This window comes from Arvicola amphibius, chromosome 7, assembly GCF_903992535.2.
Source record: "Arvicola amphibius chromosome 7, mArvAmp1.2, whole genome shotgun sequence".
Classification (NCBI taxonomy): Eukaryota; Metazoa; Chordata; class Mammalia; order Rodentia; family Cricetidae; genus Arvicola; species Arvicola amphibius.
Window position 1 is genome coordinate 96939079 of NC_052053.1, and position 13388 is coordinate 96952466.

At 39.1% G+C, this 13388-nt stretch overlaps 1 protein-coding gene across 4 annotated transcripts in view; it reads right to left on the minus strand.

The window, feature by feature from the left end:
• Window positions 1–13388, minus strand: part of Pcnx1 (pecanex 1) — a 142349-nt gene that overhangs the window by 61027 nt on the left and 67934 nt on the right. For 2 of the 4 annotated variants that reach the window (XM_038335641.2, XM_038335640.2), the window contains exons 7-8: window positions 9964–10096; window positions 4192–4376 (exon numbers count right to left, since the gene is read on the minus strand). The exons of the other annotated variants lie outside the window; for them this stretch is intronic. In XM_038335641.2, coding sequence (XP_038191569.1) covers window positions 4192–4376; window positions 9964–10096 — 318 coding nt within the window. The remainder of the gene's footprint in view (window positions 1–4191; window positions 4377–9963; window positions 10097–13388) is intronic. 4 annotated transcript variants of the gene reach the window in all.

Genomic DNA, 13388 nt, shown 5'->3' on the forward strand with positions numbered 1-13388 from the left:
GTTATGGATGGTTGTAAGCCGCCATGTGGGTGCTGGGAATCAAACCCAGGTCCTCTGGAAGAACAGTCAGTGCTCATAATGGCTGAGGCACCACACCAGCCTCTACTGTATCAACTCTTATGATTTATGATTTGGATTATGCAAATTATCACTTTTAACTGGTTCTCTATCAATGAGCACTAAAAAGGTCTTTACAGTTTTTTAAAATTATTAACAGTACTAGGTGACTAAGTTCATTAAAATTCATGTTTATAAAATCTGGAGATACAAATACATGGACATTTTGGTCTGTGACTTAAACCTGCCCTATGAAAATGATCTGCTGTTTAGCCACCCATTTCTCCAGGCTCGCTGCCATGGACACCACTACAGTTTCAACAATATGAAAGGAACCCTAAGGTTTGTTTTTAGTTTTAACTCTAAGACTCATGAGCAAGGTCAAGATTTGGGTCTTTTTGAAATTCATTTTTGTTTGCATTTTCATGGACACTTGGTTTTGGCTGACCACTGTCCCCTACCCTTTCTTGTCCCCCCATCTCCCAGGCAACCCCCAACCTTTCCTGGTCCCCATCTCCCTGACCTCCATGCCCACTTAACCATTTTGCTTTTCTAGCAGGTCTGTGATCTTCCTTTTATTGGTGCAAAATCCTTGTTATCTTCCTGTGCCAAAGGCTGATGAATGAGTGCCAGGATCCATCCTCCCACTATGCTTTTAGTATTTATACCATCCACTAACCAAGCAGCTACTCTCCTGCAGCTCAGAGTTATACAGCAACCTTATTTAGGCCACTGGTGGGGAGGCAGAAGAAAGTAAAAGATACATTATTTTCAAAGTCACTACACAGAACATCCAGGCTAAGGTGTCTGACTTGGATTCTCCCTCTTCCCCTGTTGCTGGGAAATTTCAACAACCACAGCAGTTCTTTAACCAGGTAGGGAAGACACAAGTGGAAAAAAGAAGAGCCAGGCTATCTGCAGGGAATGGCTCTTAGGACACCCTTAGAAAAAAACAGAAATATCATCATTTTAGGTACTGATTCGGGGGAGAGGGGGATCTCCCAATACATTCTACCTAACTCAGGCACACTCAACTTTAGTCTATGACCTTAAGAGTGTGTAACGCCAGGCGATGGTGGCGCACGCCTTTAATCCCAGCACTCGGGAGGCAGAGGCAGGCGGATCTCTGAGTTCGAGGCCAGCCTGGTCTACAAGAGCTAGTTCCAGGACAGGCCCTAGAAACTACAGGGAAACCCTGTCTCGAAAAACCAAAAAAAAAAAAAGAGTGTGTAACATCGGGATGCAGACCATCTGATCTTCATATTAAAGGCCTTTTCACAGTATGTTAGTAAGGGACAGTCCTTGGAGCTTCCGTAAAATTCCTGGAGCAATTCAGGTACTCAAAACTGTTTAAAGTATTACTCTGTAGCGCTTCTATAATACACTTCTGAGAATTATCTAGGAAATAAAAGTTTGGATGAGTTTCTTGTGAGCATTAAAAATAAAACAAAAACCTCCAACCTGCCAGATACAATATAAACAAGGTTTGAGCTCTCAACAGAGTAACTGAGAGCAGGACACAAAGCTATAGGGACTGTCACTGTCCTTGACTGATAAGTCTACCTCTAATCCTGAAGAATTAAACATTGCTGTCCCATAGCCTCAAGTACAGAACCTTCAGCAAAGGGTTTACTACAACAGCAAGCATCAGGAGACATCTTAAAAGTCAACAATGAGCTTACTTAACTGACTAAATAAACTATGACCTAGTAATGACAATGGTCATTTATCTAACTTATTAATGCCAGGCACTGGCACATTTAACATATATAATCTTTGCAATAAGCCTGGGAACTGGCATTAGTATTGCCTCCTTTGATATATGTGAAAACTGATTCAGAGGGAGAGGGAACAACCTGCTTAAGGTCACACAGTTGACAAGAGGCAAGCTTGAAGGATCCATCACCGATGGCCTCAATGCACACCTGCACTGACCCACACAAAGACCCACAAACATGTACATACTCAAAAATAAGATAAATCTTTAAAGTGATGTCATGCTCAAAGTTTATCTAGCATTGTATCATTTGAATCCTTTAAAACATACTTACTAACCTTGCACAGAAATAAAGTTTATAGGCAATATCCCAAGTTGCTCCTTTAAATTATATTGCTTATAATTCAGTTTCTAAAATGATTAACAATTATGCATGGTAAATAGAGATTTGTATGAATATAAGGATATATGTATATTTATGTATACATGCATGTCTTTTCTAAATATACTGCACATGTGTATATGTACATGCAAAAATCACATGGGAAATTTTTTCAATAGAACTAACTAAATCTGAAAAATAGCAAGCTTTGTAAATATGTCAATACTTTTACAGAACATTCTAGCTAACTTTTCTCTTCATTAACATTTTTATTTATCAGGTGTGTACATTCTTATTGGGGAAAATTATCAAGAGTTTGTTTTATTTTATGCTTGGTCTATTAGCCTAAAACTCTGAAACAGTTCAGAATGAAGTCCTTTACTGAGGCCAATCCACTACCATATGGCCAGAAGCAATTAAATGTGACCAGGACTTTACACCTGCAGATTCACGAACCCTTTGCTGCCAGGAATCTTGGGTTACATGTAATTGGTATTGCTATTATAACAATTATAGTATGTTATAATACATATCTAAAAATTGCCAGTTGAAACCAATAAAACGGCTGAATTGAATTCAACTTTATTTCATCCCAAACATCTTTGAGAGTCTTCCTTCTCTTTCAGGTTACAAACTCAGAAGGGAAAGCTTCTGCATTCACAGTGTTTTCTCATGCGTTTAGGACTGCCCGCCAGACATGCAATGCTGTAACCATCACAGTGACCAGTCTGCAGATTCTGAAGATCTGACCTTCACATTTACCTGTCTACAACACCTCTCTGTAGTCCTGAGTTTTACATAATGGACAGGAAGTCAGTGAATAAACAGTGTACCAAGTTACAGTAAACCTAATTTTGGCTCCTTATTACCATATATTCTTCCAGTTAACACATAAGCTGCAAAGTCACTGTAAGAGAAAAGCCTGTATAATGGGCCAGTGAGGTCAGAATGAGTAAATGCTTTAAAGTGAGTCTTACTTAATAACAGACTTTCCTTATTAGATTAATTTAAACCACTCTGAATCTGAGCACAGAAAATCTGGGTCACACAGAGTAATAAGAATTCAAGAGCAGGGCTGGGAACATGGATTCAGTTGGTAAAGAGCTTTACTGCACAAGTTGAGGCCTTGGTTTTAGATCCTCAGTGCCCATGAAAAATGTCAGGCAAGGTTTGCACATATAACCTCAGAGCTGGGGAAGGGAGGGAACAGATAGGTCCCTAAACCTTGCTGGCCATCCAGTACAGCTCAATCAGCCAGCAGAGTTCAGTGAGAGATTCTGCCTCAAAAAGCAAGCCACCCAATGTCTTCCTCTGGCTTCCACAGATACGTGCAAATGCACATGTGTGTGAACACACACACATCAACATAAAGAAACAAAACTTTAAAGTAGCGTACAATATGCCAATGCAAAAATCATGCATTCTAAGTAAATCTGCTATTACTGAGGATTTAAAATATGCTGCATTTCTAAAAATTAACTTTCATAATTTGAGTATATTTATATATTATCTTAACAGATAATAAAATATTTTATAAACTTATCAGTCATAAGTAGAGCCAAGTTGTCCTAACAAATCTTATGGCAAGAGATGGACATATTGCAAAATGCTGGGTCTTCACAGCAAGACTGTAGTAACAAGCCTATTAAAAAGCATGTCCACAGTTCCTGTGCAGAACATATTCAAATAAATTTTAAAAATTAAGGTTTTCTCAAAATCACATGATACAGATGCCTGGGAAAAATAGAAATGACCAAATTATTATAACAGAATGTTACAGTTTTAAGGAACAGTTACTAGCACATTAGTTGCCTATAGTAATAGACATGCTCAAAATAAAAAGTAGAATAAAAGTAAAGAGAAATACAGAAAGAAAAAGCAAGTCATTTTCTTACACACGTGGCAAACAAACCCACTCAAAAGTGCCCCATTGCATAGCTCCAAAGTAAAGCCACCTCAGGAAAGAATCGCAATCGCTGTTACCCATTTGCTGCCAATAAGTTTCCAACCACCGAGATTACACGGGCCTGCATACCAAGTTCATCGTGCAAACTGCTGCCGCCTACAGCAGATGCATGGTCATGTGAGGCTTCTAAGTGGACACTCCCTTTTCTCACCAGCAAGGAGGCACTAGCACTGAGCACTGCAGCCTGGGATGGGGGGCGGGACTGGACTTTGACCTGGGCTGTGGACTGCTGGCCTTGCTGACCATCTTGAAGGCTAGGAGAAAACACGGATTGGGGAGACATTACAGGGAAGAAAAGAGAAAACAACAGCTAGAATGAAATCAATAGAGAACACTGATTTCAAAAATGACACTTTTTCAAATAACCAAAGAAAGAGCCAAGAAGCATTGTACAATTACACAGTTTACACTTGTTCTGGTCGTTACCAATCTGATTCATGGAGAGGTATGTAGTAAATATTTAACAATATTTAGTGCAGCAAAATATTGATGTTAACTGTCAATCCGCAACTTTCTTTCAGCTCAACCCAACTAGGTTCTAGAGTAAAGAGGGAGAGCAGCAGGGGGCCGCTCAACGAAGAGCATGGCTCGGTGCTGGGCTCCAATGGGTAAAATTCACAGTCATAACTGCCATTTTCCTCTAATGTCCTAAGATCACAGATTCAGATACACACTAAAACCAAGTTCCTACACATGTGAAAACCGAAGACTCTATATCAAATGCAACCAAAATACAAGGGTAAGCAAAAGAACATCACAAACTACTGCAGGAGAACCAGAGTGTGTGACCGGACCGTGTGATACACGATGGCCACAGGGATCTTGGAAGGAGGATTACTATGAAGTACTATTTGTAAAAGCTTCCATATTTTGAAAAAGGCTAAGAATTACAGATAAAACATATACAAAAATTAGATTTTTATAACCAATTGCTAACATTTTTTCCAGTCCATATTGAATTCTCAACTAGGATCCAATATTTTAGAAAAATCTTAGTAACTGGAAAACCTTAATTTTTCAAAGGCTATTTTAGTGTTCTATAAACTTTTTAAAATTTCAAAAATTTATATTTTGTTAATATAAATTTATTTTATTTATAAAACTAATTTTTCTATGTTATTTACTCATTTACTTTTATGATTATTTAAGATAATATAAATTTTATTATTTTTTTGGGGACAGGGTTTCCCTGTAGCTTAGAAGCCTGTCCTTGATCTAGCTCTTGTAGACGAAGTTGGCTTCGAACTCACAGAGATCCACTTGTCTCTATTATTAACATTTTTAATAGAAGATTTATTCTAATTTAAACTGTTGAAATTGCTGAAATGTTTTACTATCACACATTATTCTCCGCACCATGTCCCAGCATGTTACGCTCAGTGAATTTAAGTGTACTCTGAGAAACTCCAAGGGCTGCCACTAAAATAGCTAGAACAAGAAGGATGTTGCTCAGCACGGCCTGGGTAGCCTATTCTTTTAATAACACCATTTTCCACTAAATTCCCTCTGATCCTTTGACTCCACTGCAATTGTCCCTCTGGCTTTTAGTTAAAAACAAAACAACGAAAACAAAAAACTTAGATGCTGTGGACTGGCGGTGAAGTAAGAGGCTAACCTGCGGCTATGGCGATCGAACACTACGCTGTCTGCACATCAGTCCCCCGGGATATTTAATTAAATTTTACTTCTTCATCATGACAGTTATATTTCAAATACAATAACCACACACCACAGCTAGCAGCAACCAAAGTGATCAGCAGCAAATAATGACTGCTTGCCATACTGGACAGCGTGTATTAAAAAGTATGTATCCCATCACGCAAGGCCTACAAATTAGCAGGTTTGATTCTGAACCACTGAGCGGTACGCATTCTAAGCAGGGTGCAGGAGTGCATCTAACGTGAGAGAAGCGAGCCTGAGCTCTGTGACTGCGGCTCACACTGGCACTGCCTAGCCACGTCGCTTCCTCGGGTGGCTCTCCTAGCAGCTCTAGTCAAGAGAGGCCCGTGACTGACAGGATGGCCATGTAGCTGAGTGGCAGGGCCTTTGCCTACGCGTGTCAAACCATGGGTCCACCTCCAGCACTGAAAGTTTAGAGAAGAACAGATGATCATGTTAATTAAACAGTTTTATCTTCTACACATGGCTGACACGTCCCTCTTCATCAGAAGCGATCTAGACTTTTCATGAACCTTACCAAAATGAACAGGTTTCACACAAGAAAACAGGAAGAAGTCCCAGGAAATTCAAATATTATGGACTTTCAAATTCAGATCAAGCTTACAACTTAATTTTTCTATCAGTTTTTTTCACTTAAGTCATAAGCAAAGGTCCTATCACAGTCACATTCTAATGTGAACGAGCCTGAGACCATTCTAATCTCCAAGCTATAGATGCGCAAAGTCTGCACAAATACATAAAATGTTTTCAATATTAAACAGTGCATGAACGTCAACTCCCAAACAAATGAAGGAAATTAGACAAAATCTATTATAATCATTGCACTTTGAACATCAAAAGTCAGTAATAAATGTTTATATCCCTTAATTCCTGCTTTCAAAACCCTCACAGGCTACAGAAAAGGCCAGTTCTTAGCATAAATGGTCGAGAATCAGATCCCCAAAGGGTGGACTAACTTTAGGCTATCAGGCATGAATATGGCATGAATTTATTTTTTTTTTAACAGTAGTAGGTACTTTATCACACAGTAAAAGGAAATCTAAGTCTGTTATTCCAGGCTGGCAAGCAAGCATACTGATCAACATCCCAATTTAAACAACAGACAACTGGCCTTGGCCACCTATTCCTCCTCATACCATGGTGGTACCTGGCAATACTGCTTTACTGCTAGTTACCTTGGTAGGGATCGCTCCAACTAAAATGTAAATTGTAAGAGTATGACTCCATTATTCCAAAGACTATACAGGTTCCAGAAAAACAATGTCCTAAATATATAAAACAAAACGAAACAAAATGATGAATTCATCTGAACACAAAATGACCCCATGGGTTTCTAACCACAGACTCTCAACCATGACTGCAGCCTTATTTGATTATAGATCTTTCAATCTTATATTTTAAATGAAACCAAAGATATACTGAAGCTTTACATTTTTAACCAAAATAAGATGGTTTCCTCCCACCCCAGTCTACTCAGGACTTAAAAACATGACATTAGGGTAATAAATATCAAATTCCTTGTATTATAAAAAATTTTAATATTTGTATTTATTTTAGCTCTAATCACTTAAGAAGAATTAACAAGGGCATAAAAACCCTACCTACCTACAAAGCTTACTTAATTTTAAAAATTTAAAATAATTCTTAAGGAGCTTATTCTCATAAGATTTTAAAAGCAGGTAAAAACTCTCCTTGTGAGGAAGTTGATGCAATAATCCAAATTCTTCCATATCTGTACTTTATCACATGCCTTTTGGGGTGGTTACGCTACTCACCAAAGTTTACAATAAGCTTTCATAGTCTCTCTTTCTGAAGTTTTGCTTTTTGCCCCTAGTTACCTACAGTCAACATCAATCTGAAAACATCACATTGGAAAATTCAGAAATAAAGCCATACTTTTTAATACCTTTATATACTTTGTGATTGATCTACTTTGTTAGTAGTTATTGTTGACTTCTTGCTGGGTTGAATTTATAGATTACACCATACCATAAGAATGAATCCAAGTGGGGGGAAACATACTATACACATACAGGGCTCTGTAAGAGCCGTGGCTTCAAGATGCTGTACGAGCCTTTCAGAACATTTCTGTCCTGCCCACCATGGGTGCGGGGAACGATTACAGAAGATCTTACTGGTATTTACATAGCAACTGTAGTGAAAGTACCGCCACATCAGATCTACTAATCTTTGACAAAATGTTTCCCCAACGTTTAAATAGCTATTCTATTCTCTATTTAGTTAAAGATAACATGATTAAGTAGATCACACTGAAGAATAATGACAATTTACTTTACCTGGGATTTTTCCAATTGCAAAAGGTAATTTACTAAGTTGGGATTCCTCCTAACTCTTCACTGCTAAATTTTATTTTATTTCACCTGTAATAAGGCCCATCTATTTAGACAAATGCAACACGTTGCTGGAAATTCCCTGGAATCGCAACAAAGCCTGCATGCTGACCACGAGAAGAACTTCTAAAGGGTCCAACATAAGCCCTGGAGAAGTAATTTCCAGACCATTTTCTAAGACATGCTACATTTAAAATTCTACAAAGAAAGTGGAAGTACTGTGTAACTGGCCTGAGTTATGATAACTCTTGTGTTCCACCAGACAGAGGAAGAAAACGACTCTGTATACAATGTTTGGCAAGTGAAACTTGGTCAGCATATTCATGGCAAAGAATGAAAGAATTTCTTAAGACTAGACTAGGTTAAAAATGTTTATAAAAGGAAAAAATGGAGAAAAAGCAGGAAGGCAAAAGACTTGTCTACAACCAGCAAGCATTGTTCAGGGGCAAAAGGAAGCTCGAACCAAACAGAGCAGAAGCTGCTGCTGGGCAGCCCCTGCACATGGGGGCTATGCCCATGCTCACAGCCGAGGAGTCCTGCAGCAGGGAGGGAGGGGGGGAGGACACACAAGGAGAGCTCCAAACATTTCTACAACAAATGTATCTTTAAATTAGTTACATTTCCACTTTAATATCTTAAATATTGTCTATGTATAAATATATATTTCATATAGTTGTGTATTATTTAAAGCATTATAAAACGGAGATGAAATTCCTAGATATAATGTAAAACTAAACAAAAGAAACCAAGTTTTAAATCTTAGGGGGATATAAAATGAATTTTAAAGATAGAATTTTGCTATTCTGAAAAACAAGTCTGAAAAGGGAAAGGGGAGGGTTTTTGTCTTCTAACATAACAAGCACTAAAGAGAAGCTAATCTTCTTCCTTATGAGGTTGGGAAGCTCAAGTTAGAATGTGGCAGGAAAACTGCTTCTGCAATGGTGCTTCGGGCAGTGATGAAGCACACTGCACAATGTGTGCACTGCACGACATGCTTATTGCATGATGTGCATACTGCATAATGTATACATTGCTTAGGCAAGCACATGGATCATGTGATGCTCATGTTTGTTCTTATGAAATAAATCGCAAGTCTTTTGAAAAGATCTTCATATTTCTAAATCAAGACATGGACCTCTAGATTCCTAAAAAAATCCAACAGGAGGTTATCCCCAATATCATAAATGGATGTTCTTTTAGTTGAGAAATTGTAAAAATGAAAATGTTTTTTAATACACGATGGAGGTTGAGAAGTTCAATACATCTCTACATGTAAACATATATATAGCTGACCACGTTCATAAATAAAATATTTTAGTTCTGTATCCTTCAATAGGTTCAAACTTTACAATATAAATAAGATAAAATGTAATCTTTCAGTGACATGAAATAATCAAACTGACTTTATAAGGTCAGGTCAGATTTCTATTTCTCAATGAGGTCACCACTCTTCCTGTAATTGTCCATATTAAACACTGTCAAGACACTGCACTAATAATTAATTTAGAGTAGGTAAAACAATAAATCTAACTTAACAGCTAGGCTTTCACTTCTATAACTGCTAACGTGCTCTTGCAATTTAAAAACTGGGCAAAAATCAGTCTGCTGGCTTTGTTTAAACAGTACAACATAAGGCATGCATAATGCAGTATGCTCATGGTCACATGCAGAAGAAACCTAAGAGCTGAAGATGTATAGCAGAGAAAGAAAGAAAAGCAGCGTTCTTCAAATGCTTGCCTGGGTCGGAAAGAACAGGTTAGAAGATTCACTGCATGCATGCCAAACTTGGTGGAATTGTAAAATACCGTACCTTAGGGGCGATCCGATGAGCAAGGTGGGAGGGGTAGGGTTACTCCCTGCATTGTGCCGGCGCCGTACTGCCTGGCGCCTAAATGTGCTGCGTTCACGGCGAAAGGCCACTGCCTCCTCGCTGGCCTGTGCTGCTGCATTAAGACAGACTTAGGTCAAACATGAGCCTAGGTCAGCTGAGCCTGTCTCTCTCTGGACTTCCCACCCTCTTGGGAGAAGGAACACTTGGGTCTTCTGTCATATTAGGGAATATATACAAAGTATGTACCCTTTCTCCAAAGTTAGTTTTTTGGAAAATAGCATTTTGGATCTATTATCTGACCTCAACACTTTCTCTTCATCCTTAACTTCCTATTTTAGGATCTCTGCCACTTTAAATGTTTTTCCAAACGCCTCATTATTTTTGGCACTTCTCCCTCCATTTTCCCTTTAAGTCAGCCTTTAAAAAGCTGTGAGTGTCCCTAATGGGAACAAGTACTCGTTTCTTTTCTTGTGGGACTAGTAAAAGCAGTACAAGCACACAAATGATCCCTACCTTTGGATGGGGCTACAGTCGGATCAACCATCATTAACTTAAAGCACCAGGGGTCAACAGTGCACTTGATACACAGACACTCCATTCAGCAGGTACATTCCTGACTGGGAGCGTTGACTTGGGCTGCTACCACTGCCCAACACTGAGGCAGTAAGTCAACTGCCTATCACTCACCCAGGAGAAGAGCAAAATCCAAAGCGTGATTTCTACCAAATGGCGACACCTTTGCATTGCCATTAAGGTGGAAAGCTTTGAACCACCCAACTTCAGACTACTCACTGTAGATGCCAAGGATAGGGTAGTGAGCTGCATCCCCCAGGGCCTCAGGCTATAATTCTGAAACTGACTGACAGCTGGCAGAACTAATTTGTCAAACATTCAAGGTAACAAACATATCTTAACCAGAAAGTGCTGTGGCAAAACTTTACTTGAAAACTTTACGGCCCTGGCCCTGGTCTCTTCCTCAGCATGAGGAAGCAGACATAAATGAAAACGAAACACAGGAGAGCGCTGAAGTTGGAATCAAACCAAGCAGACAACAATAAAACTGCAACAGAGACCATGAGAGATCACACACATTTTGATAAAACCACACTAACTGACTAATCTAATCATTGTAAAATGATTTCACAGGCGAACAGGAAACAACTGCTCTTTCCCCAGGACTCTGAGTCTTCTGGGATTCTTTGGATTCTGAGGAAGGATATTCTGATGTTACATATGAGCAAAGAATAAAGAAGCTCATACAGGAACATTTTTCCTAACATGAAAGGGCCTTTAAATGTGAAAGGTTGTTGTTTGTCTGTGAAAGTCATACATGTCCACAGAAAACCATGAAGCTGACTGAACCTGCCTGTCTAGGCCTGGCTGTCTAACACAGAGGCCACTAACCAGCCAGCAGTGGTCACCTAGGCCTGGCTGTCTAACACAGAGGCCACTAACCAGCCAGCAGTGGTCACGTAGGCCTGGCTGTCTAACACAGAGGCCACTAACCAGCCAGGAGTGGTCACGTAGGCCTGGCTGTCTAACACAGAGGCCACTAACCAGCCAGCATTGGTAATCTAGGCCTTGCTATCTAACACAGAGGCCACTAACCAGCCAGCAGTGGTCACCTAGGCCTGGCTGTCTAACACAGAGGCCACTAACCAGCCAGCAGTAGCTACTCACATTTCTATTAGTGGAAACTGTAACTTCAGCTAGTCCTCCTGACCCACACCTGAACACTCAGTAGTAACATGGAGCATGCTGATCACTGCTAGACAACTCGGACACAGAACCTGCCATTGCAACAGAAAGCAGATGCAGACGAGGCTGCTCTTTCGCTGGCATAAACTGTAAAGCAGGTTTCGACCACTGACAACCACAACCTTGACGAATGGAAATGCGCTCTGCAGCAGCAGAGAAACACCCCGGCAGAGCAGTCACCCGAGGAGAAACATGCCAGGTGAGGGAAGACAGGACAATGAGGTGTCACAGCTCTGAGACACCTGCACAGAGAGGTCACGTTACAGATACAATTACTAGCTGGTAACTCAATTCAAGAGCCACCTTGTAGACCATACTACTGAAAATTTTATTCTATAGTTGAAATAAACTGTATACCATTTTTTACAAACCATTACTTAACAACAAACTACTATAATCAATTTTACTGGTTGAATCAACTTAATTATGGAATCTTCATTCTCTATTCTGCTGCAAATAAACAGAAAATTAAACCCAGACCTAACTTATGAGCTGACTCTTGGAAAGCAGCATATGATCACTAATTACAGAAGACAGGAAAAGGGAAATGGTCTTCTTTATTAATCTGTTTCTACTGAAGACTCTTGAAGGTATGACTCTTACAGAAAAGCTAAGTCTCTAAGAAGGGCAAGAACAAAATTTAAAAATCATCTAAACAAAAAAAAAGAAAGAAAGAAAGAAAGAAAAAAAGAAAGAAAGAAAGAAAGAAAGAAAAAAAGAAAGAAAACTTGCCAGTGTCCATTTTTAGTTAAAAAAAAGAAAGAAAAGAAAACTCTGTTGGCGGTTTGGAGAGATGGTTCAGTGGTTAAGAACACTGGTTACTCTTTCCAAGGACCTAGGTTTGAGTCCCAGAACCCACATAGTGACTCACAGCCATGTCTACAGTTCCAGCTCCAAGGATCGATATCTTCTTCTACACTCTGCAAACACCAGGCACACTCATAACACATATATGCAGATAAAACACTCATATACATAAGACAGTACAACAAAAATCTCTTAGGCTTCTTCTTAAAGAAAAGCTTTAAATAATTTTACACATTCATATTTTAATCTACAAAATAGTTATATAAATTATGTATTTCCTTAATAGTCTTTTAATTATGTATATATGCATGTGTTTGTGTTGGAATGTGCACATTTATGGAAACGCCCACAGAGACCAGAAGACAGTGTCAGCTCCCCTGGAGCTGAAGGTACATGGTGCTGAGAAACTAACTCCGGTCCTCTGTAAAAGTTATGTGTCTGAACCTAAGCCATCTCCCCAGCCCTTCCTTGAAACATATCAAGATACATCTGAGTTACACTTACTACATATATTATCCTCAGTAACGGGTTTCACAAATTCCTGTTGTTATAAGAATTTTCAGAATGTTCACAATGACAACTTCCTTAATAGCTAGGATTACATATTCAAAAACTACAAGCTTTAATTTATGGTCATAGTATATAAAACTAAGTCAAGCCCTCTGAGGAATACGTTTCTTATACAGAACACCTATAGTTGAGACTGAGTCCTAAATGGCAGTTGTATGGGAGCAGGAAGAAGAAAGGGGTGTCTTTAAAGCTTAAAGTCGACTCTTCTACACACAGCTACGTAGTTAACCACACCTAAGAAAAACTAAAGACAACTGCAGTCAAATACG